The following is a 16,513-nucleotide window of genomic DNA, read 5'->3' as shown; positions in this document are numbered from 1 at the left end:
AGAACCGGGATTTGAACCCAGTTACCTGAAAGTTTCAACACGAGGCTTCAAACCTCAGAGGTGCATGAGGAGCTGCTGTGGGTTTGGACAGGGTCCAGGAAGCCCTGTGGGACCCACCCTGTAGCTGCCACCTGCCACCTCTCTTCCACATGGGGCTTGGCAGGGACTCCTTCCGGACAGAGTGTTCCTGTTCCTCTGACCTCCATCCTAGAGTATCTCCGGTCACGTGGTACGTCCATCTCTCCCCAACAGGACAGGTCTGCCCCCTTCCCTGTCACTGGGGACCCCAGCACTAATCCCCTTGGCAGAGGCGCTTGCTGGGGTGCGGGTGGGGGATTAGCGCTGGGGAAATCAGATGCCACATCTGCCCGTCCCTGGAGAGCTGGGGCAGGGCCTCCGAGCCCAGGAAGCCTCTCCTGTCCCCTGGAGCACAGGGGATCACGTTGGGGGGCCTGAACTGCCCTGTCCTTCCCGGGGCCTCCTGGAAGAAGGTCAGCCTGGCCAGTGCCCGGGGGCCTGGCAGGGTTGTCTCTGAGCAGGCTGGAGGGGGAGAGGAACTAGAGGGGGGCAGGTTGGTGGCAGCTATCCCAGTTTGCTGGTAACTGAGGAAGGGCTCTCTGGGAAGGTAGGACTCTCAGCGCTAAAATCAGGACGGCCCCGGGCAAACAGAGACATTGGTCATCTGCGCAGGGGCCTTGCCGGGGAGGCGAAGCCAGGCTTCCTAGTAGCTCCTGTCCCCTCCTCTCCTTCGCAGCCCCCCACGACCTCTTTTTGCCTTCGCTCCTCTGACTCGGCTTGTGGTCCTGGGGCTCCCGGCGCCTAGACCTGAATCCTCCCGGAGCTGGACCGTCCTTGCCTTGGGGAGATGAAGACCCAGGTAAGGCCCAGGCCCGCGGCCTCAGGCACTGCCCTCAGTGGCCCACCCCCTGTCACCTGCGTGGCCACCACTGACATTTCCAGAGCCCCTGCCTAGTCCAGGAGCAGTGTGGATTGGAGCGCTCTGTCCCCTCCACCCAGAGGCCGACCCCTCCTCCAGCCTCTCCCGCGCCTGGCTTGTTCTGGCCTGATCTCCAGGAGGCACGGGGAGGCCTCATGAAGCAGACGGGAAAATGGAGACGCCCTGAGGTGCAGTCCTGTGTCCCCGGCTAGTGAGGGCAGAGTCCCTCCTCCCCCCGGCCCCAGGCCCTAGTCCCAGTGCACCCTGTGGCTAGTGCAGGGTGACAGGGTGGTGTGGACCAGCCCTGGGAACCAGCGCCGCCCAATGAATGAATGAGTGGACAAAGCGTACGGTCCGAGCGGGCCCCCAGGAAAGGGCCAAGGAGGCCAAGGAGACTGGTGTGGACTGCAGGGGCAGTGGGCGCCTTCGGGGCCGCCCCACACCAGCGTTCTCCAGCCAGGAAGGGACAGGGAGAGAGTTTAGAGTCCAAAGGCGGCAGCTGGTGAACAGCTTAAGGCTAAATCCTGACTCGGCCCCGGGTCTACAGGGATAAATCCTGCGATTGGAGATGAGGCTGAACCCCAGGGAGGGCCGCAGATTGGGGGTGCGGAGCCCCCAGCTGCACGTGGAGGTGGGTGGGGTGGAGAGAGCGCAGAGCCCCCATCCCAGCCCTGGTGTTCTCTGCCCTCGACCTCCGCTGTCACCCAACGCCTGAGGGCGAGGTGAGGACACCCCAGGTCTTGCCAGCTCTGCACCTGCTGCTCTTTGCTCCTGCTCAAAGGGAGTGTCTTTGTGCAAACCTGTGACAGTGACAGGTGGAGTCTTACATCTGGTGTCACTCCTCTGACACGCTGGTGGACACTCCTAGTGCTCTCAGGGTCTTTAATGGACTCATTTTACGAAAACTGAGGTGTTCACCTGTGATCTCAACTGCCCCAGAGGCTGAGGCAGGAGGATCACAAGTTCAAGGCCAGCCTCAGCAATCTAGCAAGACCCTGTCTCAAAACACAAGGGTCAGGGAGGCAGCTCAATGGCAGAGCATTTGCCTAGCATGTACGAGGTTCTGGATTCAATTCCCATTACTGCAAAAATAAACTAAAAACAAACAATAACAAACACTGAGGCATTTACAAACAATAAGTCCACACAGTTCTGAGTTTTGACAAATGCATACAGTTTCTTAATCACCTCCACAGGATGGAGAACGATTCCACCAACTCCCAAATTCACTTCTGTTCTCTCTCTCTCTCCCCCCCCCCCACACACACATATTTAGTTGTAAGGGGACACAATACCTTTATTTTATTTATTTGCATGTGGTGCTGAGGATGGAACCCAGGGCCTCACATGTCAGGCAAATGCTCTACCTGCTGAGCCACAGTCCTAGCCCCAGTTTCTGCTTTTGTGTTGTCTCCCCAGCCCCAGTCCCAGGCAACTGTTGTTTTCTCTTCCTGTAGTCTGACCTTTTCCATAACATTGTATAAGTGGTATTAAATAGTCTGTAGCCTTTTGAGTCTGGCTTATTTCACTTAGTGTCATGCATTTGAAATTCATCTATATTATTGCACATACCTGAAGTCCATCCCTTTACACTGCTGTGTAGTATTCCATGGTATGGATATAGCATACTTATTTATTATTCCCCAGTTCAGACATTTGGATTGATCCTATCTTTGAAAATTAAGAATAAATAATGGCTTGGTGGTAAAGTACTTGCCTAGCATGAGTAAGGCCCTGAGTTCAATCATCCCCAACACTGGGGAAATAAAAAAGAAGCCTTCAGCATGAATACCAAATTCTGGAGCTGGAAGATTCTTTTGAAATTCAGTGAGATTTCCAGATGTAAAAATAAACTCCTGGGCTGGGGACAGAGCTCTGTTGGTAGATGCTTGCCTTGTGTGCACAAAGTCCTGGGTTCCATCCCCAGCACCACAAAAATAACTAACTAAATAAACTCTTCACAAGTAGCCCAGTCCTCTTCTTCAACAGTTGGAGAGGCAGAAGCCCAGAGACATGAGGGACTTGCCCGATTGGTGGATTTAGGAGGTAGAGCTGAGATTGGAACCCAAGGTTCAACTTACCGGACAATGTGAAGTTCAAAAGCATATCTTAAGAACCAGGAAAATAATAGTACCTGCTCGTCTTCAATTGCAAGGATCAAATGAGGTAATGTTTATAAATAACCTGGATCAGTGCTGAGCACATAGTAGGCCTTCAGCATCAGAGACACTCTGATGGAAAGGAAACCTCCTCTGTGCTGCGGGCCAGCCAGGGAGACAGGTTTCAGGCACCACCCCTCCAGCTCCCTGGGGGTGCATATTCCTGAGGTTGGTTCACTGCTGAACCCTGTGGCCTCGAACAGTACCTGATACCTAGTAGGTGCTCAATAAAGAGATGTTAAAGTACAGGGACGAAGAAGCTCAGAAGAGGGCATGTTGTCAGACACAGGGTTGACAGCTGGGTAGAATAGACTTCCTTTGCTTAACCTCTCTGAGCCCCGTTTATCATCTATAAAACAGAGGTTCCAAACCAGCCTTGTGAGCTGGTTGTGAGGTCCACTGAGATGGTATATGTTAGCCAGGCAGGCACACACCTGTGATCCCAGCAGCTCAGGAGGCTGAGGCAGAAGGCCGTCGCAAGTTCAAGGCCAGCCTCAGCAACTCAGCAAGACTCTGTCTCAAAACAAAAACGGATGAGGATGTAACTCAGAGCTGGGCATAGAGCTGTGTGTGTGTGTGTGTGTGTGTGATAAGCCCTTTCCTTCCTGTAACCTCCGTCTGCTCACCTGGAAATCAGATGAGTCAACCAATGACCATTAAGGGTCTTCTAGAACCTTGGTTGAGTAGGTTGGAGACTGGATGTTGGGTTCAAATCTCAGATCTGCCGCTGGCTGTGTGACCTTGGGCAAGTCACTTTCCTGAGCCTTGTCTGTAACATAAGGGCACTCACCTTATGTTAGAGAGAGTGCCTCTCTCACCTGGCGCTGTGGCACTCCTCTTACAGGGGCTTAGCCCAGGTCTGGGACAGCGGCTGGAGGTGGGACCTAGGCCTTTAGTTGGCCCTGTGAGAGCACAACCATCTCCCTCTCCCTCTCCAGGACTCCGGCCCTCTGCCCACTGCCTTCCTTCTCCCTCCCTCACGGCTTCAGGACTCGCTCTCCCATGTCTACAGGCCTGCTGCCTGCGCCCCGCCAGGCTTCCTCCTCCAGATCTCCTGAACCTGCCACCAGGGTGCGCGGCCCTGTGCCAGGAGCTGAAGGGGCCACCTGGGGGGCCTGGGATCCCAGGGCTGGGGTTATCTGAAGCTGTGGGACCTGAGGCCAGGAGTGGTGGGTGCCAGTGACCGCCATGTCCCTGCTCTTCCAGGCTGGCTGGCGGCCCCAGCTGCCCAGAGTGCGGAGGAGGTGGCTCTTCCCGGCCCTCAGCGGCCTCCTCTTCCTGTTCTCCGTGGTCATGACTGGCTGCTTCCTGTGGCAGTATCAGCTTCCCAAGCTTCCGACTGGTGAGTGCCACACTGGTACGGCCCCTGCTCCTGTCCCATGGGTCCTCCTGGGATGTGAGCTGCTGCCAAGCCCAGGGCGCAGGGAGGACCCCAGGTTTAGACTCAGGAGCCGGCCTCCATTCCCACTCACCAGGCCTCGGGAACTGTGCACTTTTGGGCAACTTCCGTGACCTCTCTGGGCCTTGACGCTCTCCTGTATGAAATGCAGACCTCCCCTAATGCCACCAGGGCTTCTCAAGCCACCCAGTCAGGGTAAAACTCAGGGTCCCGCAAGGGCCAACAGTATTTCCCCTGCTCTGCCTCCGGCCACCATGGCGGGATCTCCGGGCCCTCACCCCCTTCAGAGATCCTCCCACCGCCACAGCCACGGGCCCAGCCCCGCAGCCCAGCAAAGGAGCCACCATTGCCGGTGATGAGCTTGGCCTCTGTTGCTATGGCAACCCTGGGAACTCCAACCCGCTGGGATCCTGGAGGGTCCAGCGCCCAGGTCTCTGGAGTGGGGGAGGCCTGTCTCCATGCCTGTGTCACCCTGCGTCACAGAAGCCCCAAAGCTCAGTGAGGGCCACGGGCAACGTACCACAGAGATCTTATACCTTGGCTCCTTTTCCTCGCCGGCGGCTCCCTCCCTCCCACCGCAGCCCTTTCTTTCTAGGTTGATTCCTCTATAAGCGGCTTCTTAGTTCCTCAAATGGAAAGACCCCGTCCCCTGTCCCCCCGGGGCCACGCTTCTCAAGCTACCATCTTACCACTCCCTGGCAGACTGACATTGCCAGAGAACACAAATGAACCATTAGGGAAAAACTTCAAGCAATACCCAAAATAGAAGCCGAGTTTCTTACTAGTAGATTCAGCAAATACCAAATGGCCCCATTGAACTGCCCTGGAGTTCTGCCCTTTCCCTCCCACTGTGTACCCACTCGTCACCAGTGGGAGGCACACGGTTCACAGCCCTCGCCGATTCAGGTCCGCACCCTCCACGGGCATCACCTGAGCGGCTGGTGGAGGCAGGACTCTCAGGCCCCACGCGGCGCTAGGGGATCAAGTCTGCACTTTAAGGTGTGTGCACCAGCGAGGCCAAGCTAGCCCCAGCTCCACTGAGACCCGACTCTGATCATTGGCCTGTGCTGGGAACTTGCTGACCCCCCGCCCCAGGTGATCTTCCTGTGGAAGTGACAGACCTCCAGGCTAACTGGCTCTGTGACTCTGGGGCTGGCAGAGCCACGTGGCTGGTCCGACCTGGGCTTCCTTCCGTGCAGCAGGCCAGCCAGTGGGGACAGAGGCCTCTCCCTTTCACAGACCAGGAGGCAGGAGGGTCTCCCAGGAGGAAATCCCTGGTCTATGCTTGGAAGTCAAATTGCCCTCGTTCCATTGGCCTTAAGGAGTCATAAAGCAGCCAGACTCCTAAGTGCGGAGGGGGCTGGGTGAGGCTGGGTGGCAGGGTGCTTGCCCCGCAGGCCCTGGCCTTCAGCCTCAGCACCGGGGTGGAGGTGGGAAGAGCTTCGAAACTATGGCCCTGCTGATCCTACCACAGGACCTTTGCTCAGCTTGGGGAAGTGTCAGGCGGCCATGGAAGGCAAGGAGAGGTAGTTCCTGGGGGTCCTCAGACCCTCACCAGCCCACACTGGCCTCTCAGGGTAAGCTCAGGTCTGGGGAGCCCAGGAATCCGGCCCTGATGTGGCGAGGCTGCCACACCTGGACAGAGGCAGAGTGGACTCAGCCCTCCTCCCCGCTTGCTCAGGTGAGGCTCCAGGCCCCTCCCCACCCTAACATATGGGCAAGAGAGACAGACAGACAGAAGTAGCTAGGCTGCCCCAAGGAGCTCAGTGAGTGACCACAGGCAGGAAGCTGGCTGAGCAAGAGAGGAGGGGCACAGCGGCCGCCAGCCAGGACTGTGGCCTACTGAACCTCCAAGGCCAAGCAGAGGTGGCGAGTGTGGACGCCGCCTCCTCCTGGCACCCTCTGCCCCTTGCCCCTCAGTGCCTGCTGGTGGGCCCTGTGCGCTGGCATCTGGCCAGGCTCCTGGGGGGGGCTTTCCCCAGGACACGGCTCTAGGCTGTGCTACCACCACCCCCTCCAGTTAGGGTGACCCGACTCTCCTCCTGACCTCTGTCCTTACTCACCATGTGATGTCCCCTCCAGGTTCTTCGGGGCCAGAGGTGACCTCCGCCCCTGTGAGGATGTGTCCCCAGCACCCCGAGTCTGTGCCCCTGGCCCACCCCCTCCCTGTGTTGAAGGAGGCCCTGGAAAAGGTCAGTGACCACCGGAGGGCACTGGACACGCGCTGGGCACTTGTCCACTCACCCCCTTGCTCAGTGTGTGTTTCCTGAGCCGAGCTCTGGGGACGGGGCAGGAAGACCACACTGACCTGTCCCCAGACCCCCAGGCTGGGAGCAAAGGGACAGACAAGATGACAAGTCTGTCTACCACAGGGGCAAGAGTGGGGGCAAACAGGACTGGCTGGGGTCAGGGAGGGCCGCCCTGTGAAGAGGAGGCTGTGCCACCCAGGGAGCCTGGGACAGAGGGCGTCTCCCGACGGGAACAGCATGCAGGGAAAGGCCCGGAACTGTGGCTGAGGATGTGGCACCCAGAGGACAGGAGGCCACATGGGAGGTGGGGACAGATGGGATGGGAGAGGGGGCAGAGTCCATGCCACAGAGGCCACTGCGATGCGATCACACACACCCCACAGCACGGCTCTGCTCTGCGCCCGTCGGACCCACCCTCCTGAGTCACTCAGCCAGGAAACGCATCAGAACCCAGAGCTGATGCCCGCGTGTGGTGGGGGGACTCGAAACTGCCACCAGAGGGGCAGGTGAAGGGAAGGGGGTGGGGTCCAGGGAAGGGAAGGCAGGACCAGTGCGGGCCAGATCGCCACCTGCAAAAGCCTGAGAGGCGTTTGGAGGACAGGGGACAGAGGGTGCTCTGGGTCACCCAGGAGTCATAGAAATTTTAAAAAGCAATGAGGGCGGCCATAGTTGCCTGCTGTGACCCTGGTGCGTGGCAGGTGCCGGGCTTCGCCCTGTTGGCATCCCTCACAATCCCCGTCTCCGCAGGAGGAAAGGGAGGCCCAGAGAGGCGCCGCACGCAGGGTGGGGACGAGGGTGGACAGAGCTGCTCAGGACGTGTCCATCACGCCCGAGGTGCCTGGCAGTCCGTGGAGAACTGCAGGCAGTCCTGGTTCCACCAGCCGTGGGCAGATGATGTCACAGCTCAGACTCAGTTTTCTCACCTGTTAAGTGGGGAGAAGCGGGAGGAGGGGAATCGCTTTGTCCCTCCTGGGCACCTTCTAAGTGCCAACAGGCGTGAGCTGTCGTGGCCCCCACACTTCACGGCTGATAGTCGGGAGCCATCTTCAATCAGTGCTCCAACAGGCCCCAGGGCCTCTGCACACGCCAGTTCCCCAACTCGGGCCTGAGTGGGCTCAGGCAGGTTTCCCAGGGCGTCGGGGTTCAAGTCAGTCACCATTTTCAAGCCCCCATCTTTTCTATTTTGCTAAGGAAAAGCTTCTTCTTCCAGCTCAAAATTGTTTGCGGAAGCCTGTGTGTAAGACGGGCCCCGGGGGAGCCACTCAGTGGAGGCCGGGGTCCCTGGAGGACGGGGCCCTCAGTCGCTGCTGTGTGGCGGTGGCTGAGCAGAACCACCCAGGGGTGTGGGGGGCCATCGCACCACACTCAGAGCCTCTCGCTCTCCCTCCAGGTGGACCAGATCCTGCGCCAGGCCATGTTGGCCCCGGGCCTGGCTGCCATGTCCGCGGTCGTCATTCACAACGACACTGTGCTCTGGACTGGGAACTTCGGGAGGAAGAACGGCTCTGACCCGAATTCTGGGACACCCAATGAGTACACCATGTACCGGTCAGCTGGGCCGCCTGCAGGGTCCTGTGGGGGGGCGAGGGATGGGAGGGCAAAGGGACCTAGAAGGCAGGGACCCAAGAGAATGGTGGCTGGGGGTCTAGGCTGCCAGGGCCCATGATGAAGTCCTGAGAGTTCTACAGAGGAGAAGACTGAGGTCCAGAGAGGACCAGTGAGTACTCAATTTCTCATCATTGTGGAACAGGTGAGGAAGGGGTCCCTTGTCTCCCCACCCTTCCCATGTGCCACACAGGAACTATAACCACTTCCTGGGCCTTCACCCCAGGTCCCTGTGAGTCAGCAGCAGTGGCCCAGATGGGAGCAGCTTGGGACATTCAGCTGCACACCATGGGTCACCTTTCCTGGATGCTGTCCACAGGATCCTCAAGCTCACAATGCAAATTGAAGGCACCCCAGGGATACTGGGGGATAACAGGGACCCAGAGGGAACAGTCCTTTTTTTTAAATTAGTTGTCGAAGGGTGGACCTGTATTTAATTATTTATATGTGGTGCTGAGAATGGAACCCAGTGCCTCACACATGCCAGGCGAGCCTCTGCCACTGAGCCCCAGCCCCAGCCCCGGAACCAGTCTTCACACAGCCCCTTCTATTCACTGTCACTTACTGAGCACTGCCCCTGCCTGGGATGCAGAAGCACTTCACACGCACAGTCTCACCCAACCCACTTTACTACCCGTGCAGGTCTCAGATAGGTCTAGCCACCAGTAAGAGGCAGAGGACAGACCAAACCAGGCCGCCCAGAGTAGAAAGGGCCTGGAGAAGGGCCTGGCGTGGGGGTTCATACTCAGGAGCGCCCTCCCACTCCAGCCCCTGCCCCTGGTGACCTCCAGCATCCCCAGGTGGCCCCCAGAGGCTGGGCAACCTCAGTCTCACATCCCGGGGAGTGGGCTCAGTGCTCCTCCGGGAGCCTAGGGGTGCAGGGCAGGAGTGGGTGGGGGGCTGACAGGTTGCCCTCTGTGCCCAGGATCTCCAGCATCTCCAAGGTCTTCCCGGTCCTCATGCTGTACCGTCTGTGGGAGGAGGGCACCGTGGCCTCCCTGGACGACCCTCTGGAGCGGTACGCCAGCACCTTCACCATTCGCAACCCGCTGGGCCTGATGGACGGGCTGGAGGAGGTGGGCCCGGCCCCCAGGCCTTCGCCTGTCACCCTCCGCAGGATGGCCAGTCAGCTCTCAGGTGAGTCTCAGAACCAACTCGGCCTGACCCCAACCCCTTCAGGTGGGGACTCCTGGGACATCCATCAGGATCCCCGCTCTACTCCCTCAACTGGCCACACTTCCTACCCACAGTGCCTGGGTGGTGGGCCAAGTGCAAGAGGTGAAGGTTGGCGGAGGTGAAGGCTGGGAACATGGATCAACAACACACCAGCTCATGGGTCAGAATCAAGCTGAGAGGCCAGGATCTGCCTATTAGGTCAACAGCCGGTCAACAGGTTGATATTGTAGGCTAGTCCACAGTGAAGGCCAAGTGCCCCTTAGTAAACAAATAAAGGTCACCAACAAATTGATACAAAGGTTACAAGCCACGGAAACGCAGATGGGGACAGAGGCAGGATCCACAATCCACAGGAAAGGCTCTGAAGAATGTTTTAAATAGTGCAAGGATCCCCAGGCTCATTTCTTACAAAATAAACCCAAATTAAAACTACACGGAGAGACACATTTCCCGACTGGCAAAGATCAAAAGAGCGGCTACACCAAGTTGGTGAGGTCATGGTAAACAGGTCCTTTTATACATTAGTGGTGGGAACTGAAGTTGATGGACGGAGGGCAACTGGCAGATTTATCACAATTTAAAATGCAGGGTTTTCGGGGGCTGGGGCTGTGGTTCAGCGGTGGAGTGCTTGCCTAGCAAGGGTGAGGCCCTGGGTTCGATCCTCAGCACCACATAAAAATAAGTAAATAAAGGGATTGTGTTCATCTATACCTAAAAAATAAATATTAAAAAAATATAAAAAATGCAGGGTTTAGGGTGTAGCTCAGTGGCAGAGCACAGGCTCAACATGCCTAAGACTCTGGGTTCCATCCCTGCCACCAAAAATATATACCCTTGACTCAGCCATCTCACTTCTAGAAAATTCTGTACTCATGTGTAGTATAAAGTATGTGGACAAATTGTTTCAGCAAAGTTTGTAATAATAAAAGTTAGAAGCAACCAACATGTCCATCAATAGGGGAATGACTCCATGAACTGTAATATATACACAATCAAATACTATGTTGCCCTAAAAAAGGTTAATAATGCTTATGTACTGAGATTGAAGAAGGTGTGATATTAAGTAGGAGAAAAACTTATAACAGCATATAGACTATGCTACCAAATAGAGAATAAAAATAAAATATATGTACAAATACAATGTGTATATATGTATAATGTACACCTTATCTGCATGCAACACGTGTATTAGGGACGCAGATATGTTTTAGTTGAAATGTGCACCCAACATCTTGGGAAGGAACTAAAGAGACTGAAACACCAGGCTGCTTCCGGGGAGCGATGTGGTCGCTTTACTGCGTACACTTTGGTGATTTAGGGTTTTGAGTCACGTAAAGGAATTACTTAATAAAATGATTTACGTGATGAAAGCATGATGACAAGTCAGGATGCAGGAGGCTGGGCAGGGGAGGCTGGGGCTGTGAGACAGGCCGGGGACAGGAAGGGGGCAGGCCTGGGTCAGGAAGGAGCGTGGCCAGGTGGGACACGGGCTGGACAGGGAGGGATGCTCTGGAAGGTTCTGAAGGACCTGCTGTCGGCCTCTTCGCCTGTCTGCCACCATGGATGGTGACAGAGAAGGTGAGGTACCTTGTGCCTCCAGGTGTGTGGCCTGGCTAAGGTGCCCGTCCCATATGCTGTGTTTGGCTCATATTTGAGCCTTCAATCCATAAACTCCAGAAAGCGGAGTCCTTGGAAAGGGCTGCCGTTTCACCATCTCGCAGGGGGTTCAGGACGTCCCTCCTGGCCTTGCTCCAGGCCTGAAACTTCCCCGTACAGAACCTGAAGCTCTGCAGAGGGATGGGTCCTCCTGAGATGGCAGAGCAGGACAGGATCAGGGTCTCCATGGGTGGAGGGTGGCCTGGTGGATAAGCATACAAGCACCGAAATTCCCGCTCTGTCTCCTTGCTGTGTGATCTTGGGCAGGTCACTTAACTTCACTGAGCCTAGTTTTTTTCCTTGGTAATACAGCGACAGTGGCTGGTGGGGGCCCACACCTATAATCCCAGTTACTCCAGAGACTGAGGCAGGAGGATCATGAGTTCAAGGCCAGCCTTGGTAACTTAGTGAAACCTTGTCTTTAAAAAAAAATAAGAAAAGGGCTGGGGATGTAGCTCCATTGTAGATGAAACTGGGTTTAAGTCCCAGTATGGAAATAAATAAATAAGTCAATCAATGGAAGGACTGGTTCAGGTCACTATTATAACGAAAGCACGATAACGAGTCAGGACGCAGTGGACGAGTCAGAGCACCCAGCACCCACACAGCAGGTACTGGTCTAGCAGCTGTGCCTGTTACTCTGGGGGAGCCTGAGGAGGTTGTCATTTTGGGGGTTCTCTTTAAGAATGTAATATTAGAAATGCAAACTTTGGTGGGTACATGGTGCAATCTCAGCCATGGGAGAGGCTGAGGCACCAGGATTGTAACTTGGCAAGATCCTGTCTCAAGAAAACAAAGGGGACGTAGCTCAGTGGCAGGGCGCTCCTGGGTTAGTACCCAGTCCTGAAAACAGGGAGCGGGGAGCTGTCTAGGCCTTGGCAGGGCGCAGGGACATCCACCCTGGCTGTGACCCTAGGGCTCCCTCTAGGGGCACATTGTGGGTTTTCTTCATTTATAACTGGAACCCCCGCACAGGGCTGGCTGCAGGTCAGTTAAGAAATATCCCACCCCCACCCTATGAAAATACCAGGGAGATGGTGGAGTAGAGGAGGGGTGGAGGAGGGATGGGAGGAGGGGTGGAGGAGGGATGGGAGGAGGGGAGGGAGGAGGGATGGGAGGAGGGGAGGGAGGAGGGCTGGAGGAGGGCTAAAGGAGGGATGGAAGGAGGGATGGGAAGAGGGGTGGAGGAGGGATGGGAGGAGGGGAGGGAGGAGGGATGGGAGGAGGGGAGGGAGGAGGGCTGGAGGAGGGCTAAAGGAGGGATGGAAGGAGGGAAGACCCGGGGAAGGACTCTGCCCCAACTTCTCTGTGTACCTATGTGAACACACTACAGTGAATGTCACCTTTATGTACATCTGCAAGGCACTGATTTTAAAAATATGTATAAATAGAAGAAAGAGCAGTAAAGGAAAGGGAGCAGGAAGACAGGGGAAGGGGAAGTACTGCAGACCGATCAGAACACACTGTACCCCGCGCTTGCACAATTAGGCCAAAACGAACCCCAATATTGTGTGAATCTAAAATGAACCAATAAACCATAATTTAATTTCAAAAAATGTCCCCCCGGCTCCTCCCTGTCCCAAAGGGACCAGTGGAGAAATCTGCCACCTGCAGCGGCTCTAGGCCCGTAGCAGGGCTCCTCTGCCCTGGGGTTCTTTCTTCTAAGTCTCACAGGGAGCAGAGGCGGCTCAGAGAGAGCAAGCCACCAGCTCAGGGCTGTGCACCCCGCATGCTGGAGTGAAAACTGAAGCCCAGGACTTGGGACTCCACCTCTGGCTGCTGGACAAGCCCTGAGGTCACTCCTGGTACCTCCCACACCACCACAGCCCCTCTGGTGGCCCGTTCTGTAGGGCTTGCTCTCAGAAACCTGTCCAGAACCCAGCCGCTCCTCACCACCTCCATGGCTAGCGTGTGGTTCAGGCCATGACAAGCATGGTGGCCCTCTCCTGCGAGCTTCCGGCCTCCACGATCACCCTACATCCTGCTTTCACACAGCAGCCAGGGCCCCCTGGTAACATACAAGTTGGATGATGTCATCCCTCTGCCCCAAACCCCTGCAGAGGCCCCAGCCCACTCAGAGGGAAGCGAAACCCTTCCAGTTATCTGCACCTCCAGTATCTCTCACTCCCTAGTCTCCCCTTCTCATTTCTTGCAGCCACATGGCTGTCCCATGCTGTTCCATGAAGATACCATGACATTCCTACCTCAGGGCCTTTGTACTTGCTGTCCCGCTGCCTAAGACATCCTTTTCTTTCAACTGCCTGACTCACTTCCACATCTCCTCCAGGGATCACTTGTTCAAGGATCACCTTCTCCGCAAGGCCTTCTCTGAACATCTTATATAAAGGAGCAGTCCCTCTCTTCTGATGTGGAGATAATGCCCTCCACAGCATGCATATTTATGAGAATGTCCACTCCACACAGCAGGGACTTTGTTCACTGCTGAATCTCTAGTACACAGAACAGTCCTTGGCACAAAACACATGCTCATAAATTGGCAACAGGTGCATGGATGGACGGACTCCCAAGCCTGTGATCCTTCCAATACCTGTCACATCTAAGACATAAAATCTCAAGTGGACAGAGGAGCCGGTTCCACAAAACCGGATTGATCACTGACCTCAAGAAGTTTTTGTGGAAATTCAATGTTCTATAGTTGATAACAATTAACGTTTTTTATAGTAGTGGGATGGAACCCAGGTCCTGGAGCATGCCAGGCAACTGCTACACCACTGAGTTACACCTCGGGTCCAGAACTATTATTCTGTGAGCAGTTAGTATGTGCCAAGTGCCCTGCTAAGCATAGTATCTCATGTCCCCCTCACATCAGCCCTGTGACATAGGCATTAGTCCCCTCAAGTTATAGATAAGGCTTGGATCAGAAAGGTTCAGTGACTTCCCCAATGAAACACAGGCCAGCAGGTCTGACCACTGCTCTTCTCTAGGGCTACCCAGGAGGCTACGCTCCACCTCACTGCTGTGGAGAGGCAGCACCCAGGAAGCCCTGAACCTGCTCAAGGATGACGTGCTGGTGGTGGACCCAGGAACCAGGTGAGGAGCGTGCCCTGATACCAGCCACATGTCAGGTACCTCCTGAAGAGACACACATACCTGTGAAAAATCCTGGAGGGTCAGAGTCAGCAGAGACCTGGGACATCCCTGAACACAGTCCCTATCACCAAGGCCTCCAGCGGGAGGCAGATCGCGGACCCAGGACCCAGTTCCTTCCATTCATCAGCTCAACAGCGATCAAGCACCTTCCCTCCAATTTCTCTTTGCTTCTCCCAGTGCCGAACCTCGGGGCCCTCTTCCCCTGAGGGAGAGAGGATTCGACTGAGGTGGACGCAGGCTGGGGTCCTCCTTCCAGCTCTGCTCTCACTTGCCCTGTGACCTTGGGGGAGGCACTTGACCTTGTGAACCTCACCGTCCTCCTCTGTAGAAGCAAGGCTGCTGGCTTGGAGTCAGGCGCGCCCATTTCATCCATCCTGGGACCTCCTAGGGCACTATCTTAGAGATCTGAGACTGCATCGCTTTTACTGACTATTGGTGAATGTCATGCACTGGAGGAAGGAGGAGAGATTATTATTATTTGATAATCCTCGGGCCACATGGTCATTATTTCTGGCCCGGCCCCATTAACAGTCTTCAACTTTAATCTTCCATTTGACAAAGTAAATCATAATAAAAGTGTAAGGCACCAGTAAGATCTGTTTTACCATTTTCCCCCATGTCCTGCTGAGCCCAGCTCTCCTCAGCTGTCCTGTGCCCCGGGCAGTTTCCTGCTCCTCTCTGGGCTGAGTCTTTCCAGACCTGAAATGGAGAGTTACTTCCAGTGACTTCTTAAGTCTCTTCTGGGTCTGACGCAATGAAGCGGGTTCCTTCCGGGTGGCATGTCAGACAGCCTGAGCTGGTGGAAGGGGCTAACTAGGGTCTGGAGAAGTCCGCCCAGGGTCTCACTGCGGTTTCCACTGCCCTCCTAACAGATGCCATTACAGCACGCTGGCCTTCTCCCTCCTGGCCCACGTCCTGGCAGCCCACACCACGCAGGGTGACTACCAGCGCTGGATCTCAGAGAACGTGCTGGAGCCTCTGGGGATGGGGGACACGGGCTTCGACCTCACGCCCTCGGTGCGCGCCCGCCTAGCGGCCGGCTTCTACGGCAGCGGGAGGCCGGCCCCGCTCTACGACCTGGGCTGGTACCGTCCGTCGGGCCAGATGTACTCGACCCCCGCGGACCTGGCCAAGCTGGCCATGGCGCTCCTGGGCAGTGGGCCCCAGCGGCTCCTGCGGCCCGACGCGGCCAAGACGCTGCTGACGCCGCTGCTGGCCTGTCCCGGGGCCTACTTCGCCAACGAGACGGGCACGCCCTGGGAGTTCCACGCGCAGCGCGGCTACCGCGTGGTGCGCAAGGACGGCGACCTGGACGGCTACGCCGCCACCTTCTCGCTGGTGCCCCCGCTGCGCCTGGGCCTCGTGCTGCTGCTGGCCGGGCCGCGGCCGCCCGGGCCCGACCTGGTGGCGCAGGCCTACGACGTGCTCCTGCCGGCCATGGAGAGGGCCCTCCGGGAGGCCGAGCGCAGCCCCGCCCCGCCGCCCAGCGCGCGCCCCTTCGCCGGCTACTTCACCTTCGCCAACCAGACCTTCTACGAGGTGCACGCGGGGCCGGCGGGCGAGCTGCGCCTGCGCCAGTTCGGGCCCCGCGTCGAGGCGCTGGTGCCCCCCGCGTTCCGCACCTTGGCGCTGCGCCACGTGCGCGGGCGCGTCTTCCAGCTGCACGTGGCCCGCGAGTTCCCGTGCGCGCTGCCGCTCGGCGACGCCTGGCTCTCGCTGGAAGCCCAGCACGGGCAGCTGGTCAACTTCTACCCGTTGGACGGCCACGGGCTGTCCCCCGGCTTTGACGTGCCCGGCCTGAACACGTACCAGGTGCTGCGTGTGCAGCACAAGCCGGTGTTCAAGGTCCAGTGAGGCCCCTGGGGTCTGGAGCCTCCCTTCCCCTGACCTCCAGCTTGCCCGCCTGGGCTTGGAGACAGGAGTCCGCAGGGGTGTCTGGTAGAGAACCCGAGTAGTTGTCAAAGTGGGGTCCTCAGCCCTCGGACAGTTGGCCGACTGTCCATTGTCCAAGGGGGAGGAGAAATTAAGTACAGGAATGTAGAGTAAGCATTTAGAAATGTAAGCCTTGACGTAGTACCTCTGTGTCTGTTGGGATTAAGGCAAGATACGGGGTTGTATTTTGTCTTTTAAAAATCAATCTTATCTGATCATCATTTACTTAAAATAAAACACACCGTTCCAGGTATAGTTGGGATGATTTTTTAAATTTAATTTTTTTTTT

At 56.6% G+C, this 16,513-nt stretch overlaps 1 protein-coding gene across 1 annotated transcript; it reads left to right on the top strand.

Moving 5' to 3' along the window:
* The first annotated feature begins 865 nt into the window (after positions 1-865).
* On the top strand, positions 866-16,146 carry Lactbl1 (lactamase beta like 1). Its single transcript, XM_027936988.2, has 7 exons — positions 866-877; positions 4,303-4,438; positions 6,578-6,687; positions 8,135-8,292; positions 9,275-9,486; positions 14,127-14,232; positions 15,165-16,146. The coding sequence occupies exons 1-7, from the start codon at positions 866-868 to the stop codon at positions 16,144-16,146; spliced, it is 1,716 nt and encodes a 571-aa protein (XP_027792789.2).
* The last annotated feature ends 367 nt before the right edge of the window (positions 16,147-16,513 follow it).

This window comes from Marmota flaviventris, chromosome 10 (assembly GCF_047511675.1).
Source record: "Marmota flaviventris isolate mMarFla1 chromosome 10, mMarFla1.hap1, whole genome shotgun sequence".
Taxonomy (NCBI): Eukaryota; Metazoa; Chordata; class Mammalia; order Rodentia; family Sciuridae; genus Marmota; species Marmota flaviventris.
Note: the sequence above shows the minus strand (reverse complement) of the source record. Positions and strands in the feature narration are given on the sequence as shown.